The sequence below is a fragment of the Culex pipiens genome, chromosome 1 (genome assembly GCF_016801865.2).
Source record: "Culex pipiens pallens isolate TS chromosome 1, TS_CPP_V2, whole genome shotgun sequence".
NCBI classification, from domain to species: Eukaryota; Metazoa; Arthropoda; class Insecta; order Diptera; family Culicidae; genus Culex; species Culex pipiens.
This window is the reverse complement of record NC_068937.1, coordinates 22,519,512-22,537,486: the sequence shown is the minus strand read 5'-3', so window position 1 is coordinate 22,537,486 and position 17,975 is coordinate 22,519,512. Positions and strand designations below refer to the sequence as shown.

General features: G+C 38.8%; 2 protein-coding genes across 3 annotated transcripts; one reads left to right on the top strand and one right to left on the bottom strand.

Moving 5' to 3' along the window:
* The first annotated feature begins 4,997 nt into the window (after nt 1-4,997).
* Nucleotides 4,998-7,243, top strand: LOC120420193 (uncharacterized). 2 transcript variants are annotated; one of them, XM_039583179.2, is made up of 3 exons: nt 4,998-5,155; nt 5,211-6,080; nt 6,141-7,242. In XM_039583179.2, the coding sequence occupies exons 1-3, from the start codon at nt 5,099-5,101 to the stop codon at nt 6,870-6,872; spliced, it is 1,659 nt and encodes a 552-aa protein (XP_039439113.2). In that variant the 5' UTR covers nt 4,998-5,098; the 3' UTR covers nt 6,873-7,242. The 2 variants fall into 2 exon arrangements, with proteins under 2 accessions (XP_039439113.2, XP_052562803.1); XM_052706843.1 differs by having other exon boundaries at nt 5,008-5,155; nt 5,217-6,080; nt 6,141-7,243.
* Nucleotides 7,244-12,378: 5,135 nt separating this feature from the next.
* LOC120420169 (SET and MYND domain-containing protein 4-like) lies at nt 12,379-14,371 on the bottom strand. Its single transcript, XM_039583135.2, has 2 exons — nt 14,025-14,371; nt 12,379-13,948 (listed from the first exon to the last, which is right to left on the bottom strand). Exons 1-2 carry the CDS (start codon nt 14,254-14,256, stop codon nt 12,426-12,428), a joined length of 1,755 nt encoding a protein of 584 aa, XP_039439069.1. The 5' UTR covers nt 14,257-14,371; the 3' UTR covers nt 12,379-12,425.
* Between the last annotated feature and the right edge of the window lie 3,604 nt (nt 14,372-17,975).

The following is a 17,975-nucleotide window of genomic DNA, read 5'->3' as shown; positions in this document are numbered from 1 at the left end:
TCCTTGGAAATTTGGTTTTATCAAAAATATCTACAGTTTTTTAAGGTCCCATAAACATAGGAAACACAATAGCTTATAGGACTTTTTGAAAAACTCTAGATATGTTGATATGGGGTAAGACGGCCACTCTAAGGTAAAAACTCATGTAAAATCAAAATAAATCATTATTTTAACCTCCAACCTAGTACAGATCCTAGTTTAAGTACTTCTTCATACAGATGATAGCACTTGGTATCTTTAAAATTTACTTGTCTTTAGGTATTTTTTATTAATTTAAAATAACTTTGATTTCAATCCTTTCTCCTCTTGGGGGTAAAGGCTAGTATGGAGATCGGAAGGAAAGGGGTCAAGAAACAGCTTTACGAACAGCAGAACAAAGGAGAGGGAGCATTTTCTTGGGGCTTTTCTTCACCCTCTCTGGCTTGCTTTCGCTGCCGCTACTGCCCATTTGAAATTTTTCTTGACCGGTTCCTTCCGATGTGCATACACCGCTTAAGACGGCAACTGTTTTTTTGCAACTTAGGGAACTAAGATAAAAAAAAAACCTGATATTTATATCGTGTATCTGCTAAGGACATTATGCTCCAAAACGGTTTCCAAAATTTCAGAATTTTTAAATTTAAGAATTTTAGTTTTTTTTTTAAATTTTGGAATTGGTAGAATTTTAGAATCCTTGAATATTAAATTTTAGAATTCGCAATTTTTAAATTTTTCATGGGTCTTTAGAACCCTATTTCTCAATTTATTTTCTTTACTTTACTATTTTACCTGGGTGATGAATAGAGAGAATGCGTAACGTGATTTTCGAATGGTCCCACTTTGTTTACATCTACAAAGTAGGAGGCTGTTCAAGCACAAGCATGACTTTTTCCTTACTGGTAAATGAGCTGTTTTATAATCAGTACCGTAAACTGGGGTCAATCGGGACACATGGGGCGAATTGGGACAGCAGTTTTTACCATGTTAGAGCACAATATTTTGATTTTTCTGGTTGGTTTCGGTTAGAGCAGACTCAGGCCAACAAAATGTGTACATCCATTTCCAAATTTAAAAGCTTTAAGTGCTCTAAAAACTGCTGTCCCTATTCAGACTGTAGTCCCGATTCACCCCAGATTACGGTAGTATGTGTTTTATTTGTCTAATTTTTGACATTTTTTGCTGGAAAATGGTCGCTTTTCGGTCGGTTAGAAGAGATTTTCTTTTTTACGGTTGAGCAAGAACTGCGGCGAGATTGTAATTCTGCGATATCGTAGATATATTCCCTGACTGATTTTGGAATCATGCAGCTCTTCCTGGTCCAGCGAAAAAAAACATTGCTAATTCTAGCGAAGCTGATACGACAAACAGAGATTTTCACTAAACCAGGTTTTCAAACAGAATCAAACAATAAAGACAACTTCTGGATGGATACAACCGCATCGACTCCATAAACAACTTCCATTCATAATTATGAAAAATTATGATCTCGCCTTCAACTTTCTTAGGATTTTTTGACTTCAACTCTAGGTCCTCAAAACACACATTTCTCATTCCAGCAAAAAAAAAATGTTAATGATCGATAGCAATACTCTCTACTTTTGGCGAAAAGTAAATTGGTTCCACTTTGACAGTTCAAAATTGAGGCTGTTTTGCGAACCACTATTCAGCACCCAGTATTTTACTATCAATTTTAATTTCAAAATCTTAGAATTCAGATTTTTTTAAATTTTATTGCATATCATTATTAGAAAATTTTGGAATTTGTAAAATTTAAGAATATTAGAATTTCAGAATTTGTGTATTTTTTATTTACTTTGGGCTTTAGAACTTTATTTTTGAATGCAGAATTTTGAAATCATAGAATTTTAGGGTCTGAGGATTTGGAAAAACAACATTTTAGGATTATAAAATTTTAGAATTTTAGTATTTTTATCTTTAAGAAATTTTAAGTTTCAGAATTCTAGTGTTTTCAGAATTTTAGATCTTTTATAATAAAAGTAGAATTCTTGAATATTTAAATTTTAAATTTGTGAATTTTAAAATTTTCCAAATGCTTTGGAACCCTATTTCGCAAATTATAATTTCGAAATCTTAGAGTTTTATAAACATAGGATTTTAGAATTATGAATTTTTAGAAATTTAGAATTTTATATTCCCAGTATTTCAGATTTTTAAATTTTAAGAATTTTAAAAATAAAAAAATAGAAGAGGTAGAAAATTTTTTAACTTCTGATTTTTTTTTAACTTTAAGAAATTTAGAAATAAGATTTTTTTTAAGAGTTTCAGAATCTAAGGATTAAAAAAAAAAGAATCTAAGGATTAAATTTTTCTAGAATTTTAGAATTTCAAAATTTTGTATCTTTAAGAAATTTAAAGTTTAAGAATTCTGGTTATTTTCAGAATTATTGATTTTATGTTTGTCCCGCCCGTGTGGATCAATCGGACCGCGCACTGGACTCACACCCACTCGGAAAATAATCTGGTAAATTTGAGTGTCTGGCGCAGGCGGACGTTTGTCGTGCAGTTCAGACACACTTGGCACACTTATTCTAGCCAAGTTTTGCGTAACGCCAGATGAATCTGACGAAAATCGGGCAAAATTTCAGCCAGCTGTCTGGCAGCAAAATCAACCGGTTCAATCGGTTGAACCGTGCACGACCGGTTTGTGTCATATTCGCCAGAAATCTTGGCAGAAATCAGGGGCAAATCTGGGGGAAATTCTGCCAGATGGCTGGCGCAAGCCCCCAGACGAACGCCAGAAATGCGTCCGCCATTTCCGACCAGGCAATCCAGAGGTCGCCGGTTCGAATCCCGCGGCGGGCGCTTTAAAATTCTTTGTGTAAATATGGGTATTCGGCGCCGTCGCTCCGTGCCATACTTCCATATACTTAGGAGCCCAGGGCGGCGAAGTCCTTGTAGATTAAAAGGAAGACACTAGTGGTTGGCACTAGCAATGGTGGCCGACAGCTATAAAGTCAACTTCGTTTTTTTTATAGATTTTATGTAATTTAGTAGAATTTTAGAATTATGGAATATAAAATTTGAAATTCAAAACTTTCATGGGGCTTGCTCAGATTATAATCTCGATTTTTTTAAATTGTATAATAATAGAATTTTAGAATTCGGTCCTAAAATGAAAAAAATAAAAATTGAATTCACGAGCCACGGTTTTAACATTTGAATGAAAAAAGTGTTTAAAAATGCATTATACACCTGTCCAGTTGTTTTGCAATCATTAGTTTCCAAAATACCGTCAGTGGGGGTGACATTGGGTCTGGGGGGTGAGATTGGGTCAAAGTGATTTTTTACGGATTTTACTATTTCTCAGGTTATTCTCAATGAAACTGAATTCTGTTTAAGGGGTTGTGTAGGGGACATCTTAAGATGACTTCGCTGAAAAAATCTCGTTCCTAGAACAAATCCTGTTATTCTGGCAGATGTCTAAAGTTGGGGTACGTTTTTGGCCAAAAATGACCTCTCGAAAAATCATTTTTCTAATATTTTTGTTAGAATTGCTCGAAAACTACCCAAATGTTTGAAAATCTCCACTTCAAACATTGTAGCGTGTTAATACGATTCCCTCGAACAAGAAACGCTGTTGGATGACTTGTTTTTACCATATCGTTGTATTTGAACATCATTTTAGTTTCATTTGACCCAATGTCACCCCCTCTAAGGGGTGAGATTGGGTCAATTTTCAAACTATTGGCATTTAAGGTAGTGTTCATCAAAATCCACCATATTTTGGGAAAATGTTAGTAAACTATCTAAGAACAAATCTACGTTAAATGATTTTCGCTGTTATTTAATTTTTTTTTTACTAAGAAAATACGAGAGGTGTATCGTTGTTTGACCCATAGTCACCCCCACTGACGGTACCTAAGTTTTGACAAAACTTATTTTTTTTGCCAAAAATAAAGTTTTTGCGGTGTAGGAGCGGCCGTGGCTGACTGGTTACGGTGTTCGCTTTATAAGCGAATGGTTCTGGGTTCGATACCCATCTGCTCCCAACGAGAAAGTTAAGAACATAGAAATCTGAAATGATGAATATGAACGAAAATTCAAAGTCGCTCGAGGTGGGGTTCGATCCCCCGTCCTTTGGATTGGTAAGCAAAAATGCTAACCACTACGCCATGACGACTTGGTGAGTGTGGACTGGAATTAGGAATACTGTTACAGAGAGCGAGTTGTGGCGCTATAACCACGGCAAATAGTGTCCAGGGCATTCGTGGAAATACAATGTCCCATCTTAGAGGGTCCCGGAGTACCAAACCTTCTTAGCATGGTGCTCCCAACGAATACAACCAAAAAATCTTGGAGCGTATGGTGGTGTGTCCCCACGCTTCTTCCTCCCCTGTCGATTCAGAATTGTGTTGTTGTTCGAACACTCAGTGCTCAAACTCAACCCAATTACGAGTCATCTCTGCGATACGGCTTTACGCAGTAGGCCTGGCCGCTTTAACGCTTGTGATGTTTCAATGCATTCCGATGCAATGGCGCACTACAAATGTTAATAAATGACAAGAAGAGTGCTAGGCGTCATCTAACCTAAGGCACTCTCCAGGATCCCTTCGAAAGATTGGCTGCGCTAGGGTCTGATTAGATTAGATTAGAAAAATAAAGTTTTTGCGGTGCTGTACATTGGAATTTCATAAAAATTCAAAATATTGCAGAAAAATGCGTTTTAGATTGATTTCAGTTGATTTGGCTTTTATTTTCATTAAAATTTTGAAGTTTTTTTAAATTTAATTTTTGCCCCCTGTTTATTTGGACCAATTTTGAAGGGGGGGGGGGGGGGGTCGACATAAACTTAGAAAAATATTTGCAACGGCCTTAAATGGAAAAAAAAGTGATCAGAAATGGTTTTTGACCGTGATTTATACCGTTGTACATAAAAATCATAAAAATTTACATAGTACCCAATTGACAGGGAAAAGAATTAAAAAAGGCTTTAATGCCTAATCCCGGCTTTCCGTGTAAATGGCAACACGGCGTCGAACCGCAGCAAACAAACTTTTTGGCGCGCAGTTTCCAACACAGCAACCATTTGCTAAGCTGACAGCAGTTGGTTAAATTCAACAACAGACTTCAAACTTCAAAGACAGACCTCAAGCGGAACATGAATCCTGTTTCACCGTTAACGGAACCTGCTGGAGCCTTTGAGTCATCCCACCAGGTATACGAAGTCAAATACCACGTACATCAAAAAATTCAAAGCAAAATTCTTCCAGAATCAGTTGGGCGCTCGGTCCAACGCGGCAGAACTCCCGCGGCTTCCGCCAGAGCTGTGGACGCTAATCTTCCGGCAGCTGGGGCCGTTCTGTTTGAGTCGCGTTCGCCTTACCTGCACCACGTGGCGCGACATTGTCTCCAACTCGCGCGCTCTGATGGACAAGTTCTGTATAGAATTAGTCATTGATTCCAACGAAGGCCGATCGGAACTCCAGTCACTGCTCACAGCCGGCAGCGGATTTAGACGTGCTACTATCGTGTTCTTGGAAATGAAGATTTATTCTGAATTCTGGGAAGGCTGGCGCGTTTTTGGCGAAGGACTTACCGCCCTCACCATTTTTGAGTATTATATTTCATTTTTCGATGTGGTCGAGTTGCTGCGAAGGACGCCCAATTTGAAGTGTCTCGTGTATTACGAAGATGACGATTATGGATCGGTTTGTACCAACACTTACCACGTGCTGATGCTGGAAGCCTGCACGGATTTTCGTCTCAACATGTTGGAAGAGGTTAGCATTCACTCCTGTTGCAGAAACTCGAGTGTTGAAGTGCTTCACTTTATAGGCAAGCTCTGCCCTCGGGTGAGGACATTGAACATTGTGTCGGACTTTGGCTCCTACGATATTAGTGAACACTTCAGCGACACCGCAGTTTCCATTGCCAATCAAGTACGACACTCGCTACGGGAGCTGCAATTCATACCGACGAAAAATGCCCTGAAGCGGCTGGCAACGATTGACGAACTTAAACTAGATAAGCTTACTCTTGATGCCGAACACGTTTGCAGCTTCGAAATTGTACAGTTCCTCCGGTCGCAACCTGGTATTGAACATCTTTATTTGTTGAGAAATGAAATCTTTCAAATGGCAGTAAGTGAACGAATGTCTTTCTGAGTTTCACAGATCGTCACAAAATTTAATTACTTACAGGACTTGCTCACAATGAACAAGCTACTACCTAAACTCAGAAGTCTCAAGATGAAGCACGTGGTCGACTTTCCACCAGCCATGCTACGAAAACTCGAAAACCTCCAGCTAGTGTACGATGCATTCGAGGACTCTACCGTGCGCGGATTTGATCTCCCCAAGCTGAAACGTCTTCAAATCGTCAATTGCACCTGGCCGAACCAAGCTCTTTCCGATTTTTTCCGACACTGTCCCAATATTAGGAGCGCCCAGTTGGATTGTTGGTTCGAAAATTTGATCGACATTCTACGAACCATCAACCAGTCGAACACGCTGAAAGATTTGGAACTGAAGCCGCTATTGAAAAACGCCACCGAACCAGAGGAAATCACCTTTGACTTGTATGGATCCACTGCGCTGCGCTCCTTGCTGGTTGAAAACAAGCTTCCCGAAAACGCACTAATAGCCATGATGAAACTGTACCCGAACCTGACGGAACTTTACCTAGAGTATCGACCCGCCGGCGAGGCCGTTTACCGTGGAATCTGCCAACACTTGAAAAAGCTCAATGTCCTCGTCGTCTGCGACTGCTTGAAGCGAAAAAAAGGACGCATCACCGAAAGTTGCAGACCGGGCGAGCTGCTCGTGATTTGCTGTGACAGTGCCACAATGGCACCGGAAGGGCGGTTGCCGTTGAGGCACGTTTCGTGTGGATTTCTCGCCGGTGACCGGGGGCGCTCTCCTGTTTACTATTGATGTAGCAAGGTGGATGCTTGATATGGTCGATGTTTCTTGAAAAAATGATTTTGTAAATGAAAATAATCATAGATCTTGGGTTTCTTCTCAAATTATTTTTTCAATAAACTGCCGTTCTACGCATAATTGTCTCATGTTCAAAAAAGTGCAACTGAGAAAAACGCGATTGAAATTTTTCGACCGTTTTTTGTGTTTTGACGCATAATTGTCCCGTGGGTCCCAATTCACCTTAGACGTCCCTAGTCATCCCAGCTAGTAGTTTATCACTCTTAATAGTAATCCTCTTGCTATACAACAGGTAAACAATACATAAAACTTCGTAAAACTAGTGATTTCGTGAGAGAAAATATTTGGTGGGACAATTATGCGTAGAAGTTCAACGATGGGACAAACAGACTTGGTGTTGTTTTTAATGAGTTTCCGAACAAAGTACTACATTTTATGTGTTTTTCAAAAAGTATAAGTGAAATTGAACTTAAAAATGACAAAAAGTCACATTTTGAACAAAAATGACATGGGACAATTATGCGTAGAACGGCAGTGAAGGCGATACGCAGATCGGAAGAAACGCAAAACTCCATACAAAAAACGCCAAAGGAAAGGGATTAAACATTCAATATAACGCTCTTTTGAAATGTTAGTCTCGATTTAAATTTTTTGAAAATATAGTTTTCGAAAAGATCGGAAAATTTCACGAATGTTTCAAATTTTAACATTGTAAATCGGACCATTAGTTGCAGAGATATCGACTTTAGAAAATGGTGGGTTTTTTTCTGGGTAAAACTTAGAAAACATCAATTTTCCTGTTTTTAAACCTTTGCATGGCAATATCTCAGCAACTAAGAGTCATATCAACAAAGTTCAAAAAGGCAAAACATGTGCACTAATTTAAAAATATTAAAAACTGCAACTATTTTCAAAAAAGTTTCCTAAAACTGGCTTTAACTTGAAAACGGTGCACTTTATCAAAATTTCTCTAAAGTACTTTTTGATTGCAAATTTGATTTTACATCAAAAAATGAAGTTGAAATTTTTTTGCGACCAATATTTCGATTTTTTGAAAAAATCAGTTTTGATTCAAAAATGCATATTGTGAAAGCAGACAAAAATCAAAATACGAACGCAACCTGTCAAAGCTAGAGAGCCTATATGGAGAGGCGAAATGTCACTCTCAGGGTTCCAATCGAACTGTCAAATCGGGGTTCCAATCGAGCAACAAGGTCATGTAAGAACAAGGTGGGAATCAATTTAAAATCATTTTGGCAAAAAAACGTGACTTATAACAATCAAAAGTATTGTAAAACCGTTGTTGATAATAATCTGATAGTTTTTGTTATGTTTGTGCTTGTTCGGTACCAGAAAAGTGCCAGCACCAAAGAAAAACTACAAGTTTTCCAACCTTAAATTTGAATGACTTTGAGTGTTTGAAATTTCTCCCAGAACATTTCATTTCCCTATGTAGGTCCCTAGTCAAAGCTGTTGCGCCACAGGCTGATGTACACGCTAACGACAAACCACTACATTTTTGTTCGGCGCAACAGATTTTTTTTGCGCAACAGAAGTGTTGCGCACTTCGGTTTAGTGGTGCGCGGATAATAACTTGGTCAAAGATTTTTTGCACAGCCTGGAAATTTCTGAAAAGTTGGCATTCGATGTCCCCTAAAACATATAAAAAAATTAAAAATAATAAAAATAGTGTTTTTTTTTGCAAATCAAGTTTTAGTGACAAAAGGTTGTGTGTGTGTGTGGTCCAATCCAATACCCGCTGGCCGGCAGCGAAATTATGGGAAAGCATAGTTTGTATCAGACTTGGTTATGCTGATACAGCTTATCTCAGTCCCGGGTATTAGGTGGTGTTAGCCCTCGCGCTGCTTCCAGTGACCCATTTCAGAATGACAGAGCTCCTTGCGGTCCAATTCCGAGGTCACTGGGCATTGTCTGGCCCCGCCTAAAGATAAAGCAAGAACCAGACGGGTCCTCGATCTATCTTTAAACTTCCAATCCCATCAGGCAAAACAGGGATCAGCGCGTATTTAATAAGTGGCAAGTAAAAATATATCAGTTTTCAAAATGTCCGATATGGACTGATCTCACCAAATTTTCGAAGCAGCTGCCACTATTTTCTTTCCTTCTCCTTTTCTCCTATGGTGATGATGTCCAGGTCCAATTAAAAAATGTAATTCCAGCGTCGTTCCTTCGCCTAGATGTAATGCTCGACAGCGTAATTTTCCGTACGCGACGCAAATTTACAATATGCCATCATATAACGAAACAGCTTATTAAGCTACGACGACTACGACGCGAAACGACCGAAATATGTTCACTTTTGCTAGGAAGCGCAATCTTAAATTTCCCGAAAACTCCCGAATACAACGCGGACGATAATTTAAACCTTGTCAAAACAAGAGAAAAATTAAATAAATCTAGATAAAACTGCCTTAGTTCCCAGAAAACCGTTGACAAAATTCTAATTCTACTGTACCACAATCAAAACAAGCACTCATATTTCCGAGAGAGAGGTGAGTGTCGTGAGAGCCCAGACTTGCCCACGCAGCAAAACTGACGTTTAAACGAAATATGCCAAAAAAAACTACACGAAGCACAATAACAAAACAAACAGGAAGAAGAAAAAATTGCATTAAATTGATGAAAATCTTAAAAATCCTCTAAAATTTGCACTAGATTTCATTGAATTTCTCTTCTGTAAGTCAGTTTTAATAGTTTCGTCACAACGGAAACTAATAAATCCACTGAAAACACGCCGAAAATGAAAATTATCGAGGACCGGCCGAACGACGAACTTCTTCCTTACACAGACAAACAGACCAGTCCAAGTTTTAGTGACAAAAGGTTAATTTAAAAATTACCAATTTTTTTTTTTACCGTGATTCATTTTTTTCAGTGTAGTCCGAGGTGTAGTCCATATCCAAACCTACAACTACAACAAGGCACCAAATCGATCAAAAAATTCAATCAAAAAAAAATACATCATTTAAAAATAATATAAAAAATACAAAAATTCAAAAGAAAGACCGAATTTGTAGAGAATTGCTCTATAATAATATTGAAAATCCCCGCCGCATCTCAAAATGCTGAATTTTGAAATTAAATGGACAGATTTAGTGCTATAGTGTTTTGGTCGAAATGGAGTAAAAAGAAAGAAGTTGTCTTCATAGCTGTCGGTCCACATTTCGCCAACTATTGCTAGAAAGTACCAACCTACTATGAGTCCATTGTCGATTGATCTACATTGGCGGGACCAAAATGAAGTAAACCAGAGTGAAAATAAACTTGATAATAATCATACAAATAGGGGAAATATACCCTTTCTAATCAAACACCTATCTTCGTCATATGGAGAGTTTGATGCTCGATTAAAGCTCCAAAAATACTATTTAGGCTGTAAACTTACCAGCAACAGCACCGCCTCGAGTAAACACGCAAATGTATGCCACTTACTGGCCAAAAAGATCAAATTTAATGCACTTTTGATCATAATTTCTATTTTGCTAGACCATTTCTCATCATTTTGGTGGCACACACATCCACACGCAAGATCAGAGGTTAACTGCTTAACGAAAGTCGCCATCAATATCTTTTCACTTGCGCTAACGATTTCAAAGCGCATAAGATATAAAATTGCTTCCAACTACCGGCAACATGTTCTTTTGACCGTTACTTAGTCACTCACTTGAAAAATAATCCCGAAACATGTAAATAATTAGCAAGCGCCATCAAAAAAACAAACGCGCTAAGTCTTTTGACGTTTCAATTTTGACCATCCATTCTAATCGAAGGCTGAAGAAAACCGAGCGAGAAGCGAAGGCAAATCAAGAACAAAGGGTGGCCACCAACACCACCAGCACTTTTCGTGAGTGTTCGCTCAAAATTTCATCAATTTTGGCAGCACTAAGCAGACCCAAACGAGCGTTGGAAGAAAAAAAGAACTAAGCTGAAAATAGAAAAATGGGCGTGGCCCAATGCACACGACTGATTAGAATGCGTTTTTGAAATATTTTTTTAAAATGCTTGTAAAAGGAATAGCATAACTTTTAATAAAAGTGAAAATAAACAGAAATGTTCACAAAAGTTGCTCTACTCGTTGGTGTACTTGGTTTTACTGAATTTCAAGGAAAACTCCAGATTATCCAGCATCATTCAAACAAGACCGCTTATTAGGCTTAAAATGGGTTTATTTCCCCTATCTATTTTCTTACTGAAATAACCTCAGAAATTAAGATGATGCACAACTTGGACCCGTGGTACCCGACCGACGATCTACACGAGCTGGCCGACGTCGACACCATCGACGCAAGCATCGAATAGGCAACGAGAACCTTCAGGACTTCCTGTGGGATGTCAACGAATCCGCTCATCGAAGCACTCCTCCGTCAACAACTGTGATATTAGTCTTAAGCCAAACATAGATCTAGGGGTTTTTCTCAAAATTTATTTTCCCTAAAAGAGCACGCAGCTAGCAACATCTAAACTTAGAAACATGTACCCTCCCTGTAAAGGCTTATGAATTGGTCTCAGTTGAAAGGTTCTCCAAATCTCTGAATTGCAAATGTAACATCCTGGAGCAGAACTGTTAAATTCCAATAAACAATAGCCATGCGCGAGTTCGGACGTGAAATTTGTTCGGTGCCGAAAATTTGACGTTTTTCTTCGGTTTAGATTTTTTTTTTTTCATTGGGAAATTCCAAGAAAGTTTGTTTGTGTTGTAAGTGAATCTACATGCTGAAGACAAAAGTGAAGCTCTGCGAGATTTTTTTTGTGTGGCGTAACGGAAAGGATTTCCGTTTAGTTCCAGCCGTTCCGGCAAGGCCAGAAGTTGTTCACAACCCGTGGATGCCTGGATTCGATGATGTTCTAGTGAAGCAACAGCATCTCAAGTGAAGCAACAGCATCGTATTCGATGTATATTCGGTTTGTCGAATGCATTGGAGAACCTTGGTGAGATTTTCCATACGTTTTTTTTCTAGATAATTCATATTATATTCTATTTATCAAATGAAACATCCTTCCTACCCCACCCCATCCTCCATGTCCTTAATCCAAATTCCACACCCCCCTCTTCCCCCTCCTAAAATAATAATAATTACTTGCCAAATTAACACTTACACACCCAACCACAACTCATTCGGAGCGTTTGGTACGGTATGTCCACGCATCCTTCCTCCCCTGATGATTCTGTGAAATGTGATCCGTTCTCAGAATCTGTCTCTGCGGTTAATGCAACGCAGTAGGCCTGGCCGCTTTAATTTTTGCAATACATGTTCGGGGTTACTCGGATGTAATGCAATCATTAATATTTACAAGAAAGGACTTGGGGCGTAATCTAACCAAAAGTTCTTCCAGGATGCTTTCTTCGGACTGGCTGCGCTTGTGTTCGATTAGATTAGATTAGAATAAACACTAATTGAAAAATTAAAAAAAAAATGAAAATAAACAAGTTGAACTAGTTTGTTCTTTAAAAATTCCAACTTTTATTTCATACAAAAAAACATAACAAAACAAACCCCAATCAAGAAATAAAATCAACTCTCACTCTCAACAAAGCCCCTGCTGCGCGTACCGCTGCCTCGCCGGCACCCCGTGAAACAACGCCACGTGGCACCGGCTGAACAGCTCCGTCAGCTGGCGCAGATTGCGCGTCGGCACCAGCGGCACGTACTTGCGCATCAACAGCACGACGGCTTCGAGGGCGGTCCGAACGGCGTGGCAGCTGACCGCCGGGGGTTTGGCGCGATCGAGGAGTCGCTCGATCTGGTTGAGTTGGGTCTGGTCGGAGGGTTCGAGGGGACAGTCGGAGTGATCGAGCCAAACCGTCGGGTAGTCGTGGGTGCAAGCCTCACAGCGGCACTGGATTTGGAAGAGCGAGTTGAGGCGGTCCTGGCGGAACTGTTTGGGGTCTTTGGAGAAGAGGACCCCCTTGCTGATCAAGATTTGGTCGCCGGCCTGGATGGGTCTGTAGGTTACGAGGGCGTTCTTCCCGCCGGGTAGCACGATCCGTATGGTGTTGGGGATGCAGCTGTGGTTGGCCGCGGCCAGAAGGGGGTAGCTGCCCAGTCCGTTGTCCTGGTTGATGTGGCGTGCCGAGAAGGCCGAGGTCATCGTGTGGTGGTAGACAAGCTGGCGGATCAGATCCTGCTTGGCTTCGGTGTTGGCCAGCTGGCGAAGTTGCGGCGAGTGCCGGAACATGATTTCCGTAACTACGATCGATTCCGTGGCGAGGAAGAGGTTCAACATTGGGGCGCGTTGGGACTCGTTGGTGGGCAGAACATGCATGGCGTCGTACAGTTGTTCACGGGTTACTTTGTTCCAGTTTAGCTGAAAGGGGTTGAAGTCGGGGTCGATCTTCTGGATGTGCTCTTCAAGACGGTCCAGGTCATCACCGAACGTGTCGATCGCGGTGCAGACGATTCGCAACGGAACAAGCGTCGCAATGTGGTAAATCTCAAACAGCCGGTGCAGCACGGGACACTCGAAGCGATGATAACGCTGGTGGGCTTGCTGGGCACACTGCTTCGAACAGAACATGGCCACCACGCAGTCCGGACAGGGTCGCAACTCCAGGAATCGATCCCGCAGACAGTGATGGCAACGCGTGTAACGATCTTTCCTGTCAATAACCGTCACGTACGGCTCGTCAATCATCAGCACGTCCCCGACAACAAAATCCTTCCTGGCCACCAACTGCCCCCCAGAACCCACAACCCCATCAACCACCCTCGAGTTCGTCACGTTCGGCCCGTAACTCAACTTTGCGTAGCAAAACTGCTCAAACTGATGACAAACCCTCTCGTCGGCAAGCAACTTCCGACAGGCCAGCTGCTTGGTGCGCAGTTTCTCCTCCAGCGCCGGATCCGGCGCAGGCGCCTTAATCCGCAACGCAGCCTCGATGTTGTCCAGACAGAGCCGATACTCGCGCAGCGCGTAACAAACGGCCGACCGGTTGCTGTACGCCTTGCGCAGCTCACCGCTGTCCTCCGGAGCGTACGCCAGCGCACGATTGTACGCTTCGGCCGCGGCCAGCAGGTTGCGAGGACCAGACGGGCGCATAAATTTGTTGCCTAACCCAGTGAAAATAAAATGACAAACCTCAAACCAACTCAAAACTCATTCTTTCCCAACCACCGTGTACTTTACCTTCCATTCTCATTTCGGCCGCCCGGAAGCAGTCCTTCCCGCCGGGAACGCGCTCCGCCAGCCGGCCCATCGCACCGACCCGTTCCACGACGGAGGCCACGAAGCGCAGCCGGTCCGGTGTGCGGGCCGGAAGTGCCTCCAGCAGGCCGTGCGTGCGTTCGCACTCTTCGAACACGGCCGCCACCCGGTCCCACACGAACTGGAGCAGGGAGTCGTGCGCGTCGTTGTCCATTTTTTTTTTAAATGATTTTGAGAGGAAAAGCACTTTTAACTTATTCTAGGTGAACGAAACAAACGGAAAATGACATGACTTGAAGCTGTTCGAGTGGAGAAAGGAGCACGTACCGCTGTAATCAAACTATCAAAGGACGAACTTTGACAGCTGACCTGGCTTTCCAAAACAACACGTCAAAATAAAATTTCTTGAAATTGGAAAATTTCATCCTACACGCTCATGCTCAACCATACTTACTGCATTATAATTTTAACTGATTGGATTCGAATAATATTCACATGAATTTTAATCAACATAACAGAATTTCAACATTTCAGCGAAAAAAATGTTGAAAATGCATTTTACACTATTAAAGTTAATTTGGAATCACTAGTTTAAAAAAAAAATCTAAGTTTAGACGATTTTTTTTATTTTAGCAAAAAAATTACTTTAGCGGTGTAGGGATTATGGGTTGCAGGATTGAATATGTAATAAATTATTAAATGAGTATTTTTTATAAGATTGATATAATTCATAAATAAGAGTTTAGAGCGCAACAAAAAGAGCGCACCTTCATGAATATTGCCTTGTTAGCTGATTGCGGATTAAGTGCGAGAGCGCGCTAGCGAGCTGCGAGCGAGAACAACGAGCAAGAAAACAACGAGATGCGCGCGCGGCCGGCGAAAGAGAGAATGAAGATTGTCAAATCAGTTACGTGGTCAATTTGTGTGGAATAAGACGTGTTGTTTGTTAATTGCAAAATATCTGTGTTTTTATTATAAAAGAAAGTCCCCGATCACGACAAGCGGGTTCACATAAGTTGAACATACATTGCAACAAACTTAAACATGTTAAAACGGATTATAAATGCAGGGGAATGCATTTTAAATTATTTTCAGCTGATTGCACTACACATTTTGTTGAAATTATGTAGTTCAGTCAAGTACAGTCCAGACTCGATTATCCGAAGGTTTGTATGGAACTTGGGATAATCGAGCCAAATAAAAAATCGTATTTTTTTCATTTCTTCATTTGTAACATAAAAAAACGAGTTCTGCGACCCAATTTTAGTTAAATTTGAATTTATGTGTGCATTTTAAATTTAAAAAATTCATTTTTGCCTTTCTTACTAAAGAAAGGTATAGGTTTTACTTTATGGCTGGACGATAGGTCGGATCATTGTCAAGTGATTCTCAAGTATTTTTTTTTCTACAAACAACTTTGTCGAAGACCGACAAACAATAGCGATTAAAAGAAGACGTTTTTGTAAGTAATTTTTTTACCGATTTCGCTCAAAATTTCTCACTTACTTATTTTCGCCTATAGGCCTTATAAGGAATCAAATCAGAGGGTATCCCTGAGGTATTTTTTTTTTATTTTCACCCTAATATGCAATCATCAGTTTCCAAAAAAAAGATTGAACAATTTTTTTTGCGAAAAAAATCGAGTTCAGACTCGATTATTCGAAGGCCTCAATTTTTTTTATTGTTGAGCTTAAGTATGACTCCCAAACTACGCTAGAGTGAGTTAGATTTTTTATATTCAAGATGGCGGCCAATATGGCGGTGACGAAATATTGAATAAATGCATTTTATTATTCTATTAGCAATCAACTATTCAAATTTGACTAACATGTCACAGAACTCGAATTTGGTGTTTAAAACAAGAAAAAGAATAAGTGATTTGATTATCCAAAGTCCCATACAAACATTTTTTTATTGATTTCAGTTCCATTGAAAATTTGATTTTTCGGTCGGATTTTGACATGTTATACTAGCTATTTTGACATGTTAGCTACTATTTGAAATATTTTTGAAAGTTGATTTTTTTGTTAAATTCTTAATGCCGTAAAAAAAATCTGACATTTTTGGACTCACATTAAAGGTTAGGAACATATTCCATGATTTAAGAATTTTAATATTTTAGTTTTAGTTTTTGAAAGTATAATTTCTAAGAATTTTTCAGTTGTAACATTATTATATATGTTAAATTTAGATGTTCAAAACTTTTAAATTTTTTAATTTTTTAATTTTAAATTTTTGATTTTTTCATTTTTTTTTGAATCTTTAATTATAGATTTTTTAAGAACATTATTTTTTTTAGAACATTATTTTTTTATTTTTTTGTTTTTTTCCAAACCTTGAATTTTATTTTTGTGTGTTTTTTTATTTTTAAATGTTTTTTTTTTTTCATTTCTCAATTATGAATTGAAATTTAAAAATGATAAAAAAAATTCTAAAACTCTGAATTTTTGCTGCAATTTTTTAATTTGATTTATACTTTGCCAGACAATTTAATGGTTTTCAGCTGCTCAAGAAAATCTTTTCGTGACTCTTTCTTGAGCGCTTTTTTGCCTTCCTCACCATGCTGAGGAAAAGCTATAAAATCACTCGAAAAATAAACTTCTTATGGGGTTACATACATGTAAACCGTCAAAAATGTCAGAGGTTGGTATGAGAACACATCAAAACTTTTTTAAAAATCTTTTTTAAATATACATTATTATCAATTTATCAAACAAATTTGAAGATATTTCGTTGTATAATTGCCGAGATTTAGCTAAATAAAGTTAGCAGTTTGAAAAAAAAACTGATGCCACGATATCTCAACACTGCTTTGACAAAATCGGCTCAAAATTTTGGTGAAGACTCGTTAAACCGGCCCTGTGTGCATGACGAAGACCGATTTTCAAAAACATAATTTAAAAAAAAGATAAAAATATTTTTATATTTTTCAAATAAAAAATCGTCAGGTTTTGATTTTTGTATTTTTTTTTAAATTCAAATGTCAAAATCGGGTTTTGTCTTGAGAGTCTTCACCTCAAATTTCAGTCAATTTGGTTCCATTTCGAGATATCGTGGCACCCGTAAATCAACTCAGTGTTTAGAGAAAAACGTTTACCAAGTTTGAATGTTCGCTTTGCGCATGGCAACATTGTGAACTTAAATCGTCTCTTACTTAATTTAGTCACGAAATATCTTCATGAAACTTTTCGACCATTTTATTTTTTGTATTTTTTTATTTGACTCAAACTTTGTTGGGGCCTTCCCTATGACCAAATAAGCTATTTTGCGTCGTTGGTTCACCCATACAAGTCTCCATAGCAATTTTGGCTGCTGTCCATACAAAAATGGTATGTAACTATTCAAACAGCTGTAACTTTTGAGTGAATTTTCTGATCAATTTGGTGTCTTCGGCAAAGTTGTAGGTATTGTTGAGGACTTTTGAGAAAAAAATAGGTACACGGAATTTTTTTTTGCAGATTTTTTAATCAACTTTTTTTTACTAAAACTCAATTTCCCAAAATACGTATTTTTTTTATTTTCGAGATTTTTTGATATGTTTTAGGGGACAAAAATCCGCAACTTTTGAGCCATAGAGAAACATGGTCAAAAAATCTGCCGCCGAGTTATGAAGTTTTGAAAAAATAGTGATTTTTGGAAAAAAATTAAGTTTCATGCAAAAACAAGTTTGACATTACTTTTTAATGCAAAATTAAATTTGCAATCGAAAAGTACTTTACAGATTTTTTGATAAAGGGCTCCGTTTTCAAGATATAGCCACCGAAAGTTTGATTTTAGCGAAATATTAGCAGTTTTTCAATTTTTAAAAATAGTGTCCATTTCTAAATTTTTTTTTTTTAAAGGTTCAGAAAATTTCCTATAAAATTGTCTAAGATTGGACCTCGGGTTGCTGAGATAGAGCCGCTTTAAGAAAAAGAAACACGAAAATTTAAG

Bases quoted from the DNA above. Each gene is read 5' to 3' on its own strand.
- LOC120420193 (XM_039583179.2), top strand. From the start codon at position 5,099: ATGAATCCTGTTTCACCGTTAACGGAACCTGCTGGAGCCTTTGAGTCA. The intron at 5,156-5,210 runs GTATACGAAGTC...AAATTCTTCCAG, and splicing joins CCTTTGAGTCATCCCACCAG to AATCAGTTGGGCGCTCGGTC. The intron at 6,081-6,140 runs GTAAGTGAACGA...AATTACTTACAG, and splicing joins ATGAAATCTTTCAAATGGCA to GACTTGCTCACAATGAACAA.
- LOC120420169 (XM_039583135.2), bottom strand. From the start codon at position 14,256: ATGGACAACGACGCGCACGACTCCCTGCTCCAGTTCGTGTGGGACCGG. The intron at 13,949-14,024 runs GTAAAGTACACG...TCACTGGGTTAG, and splicing joins GGCCGAAATGAGAATGGAAG to GCAACAAATTTATGCGCCCG.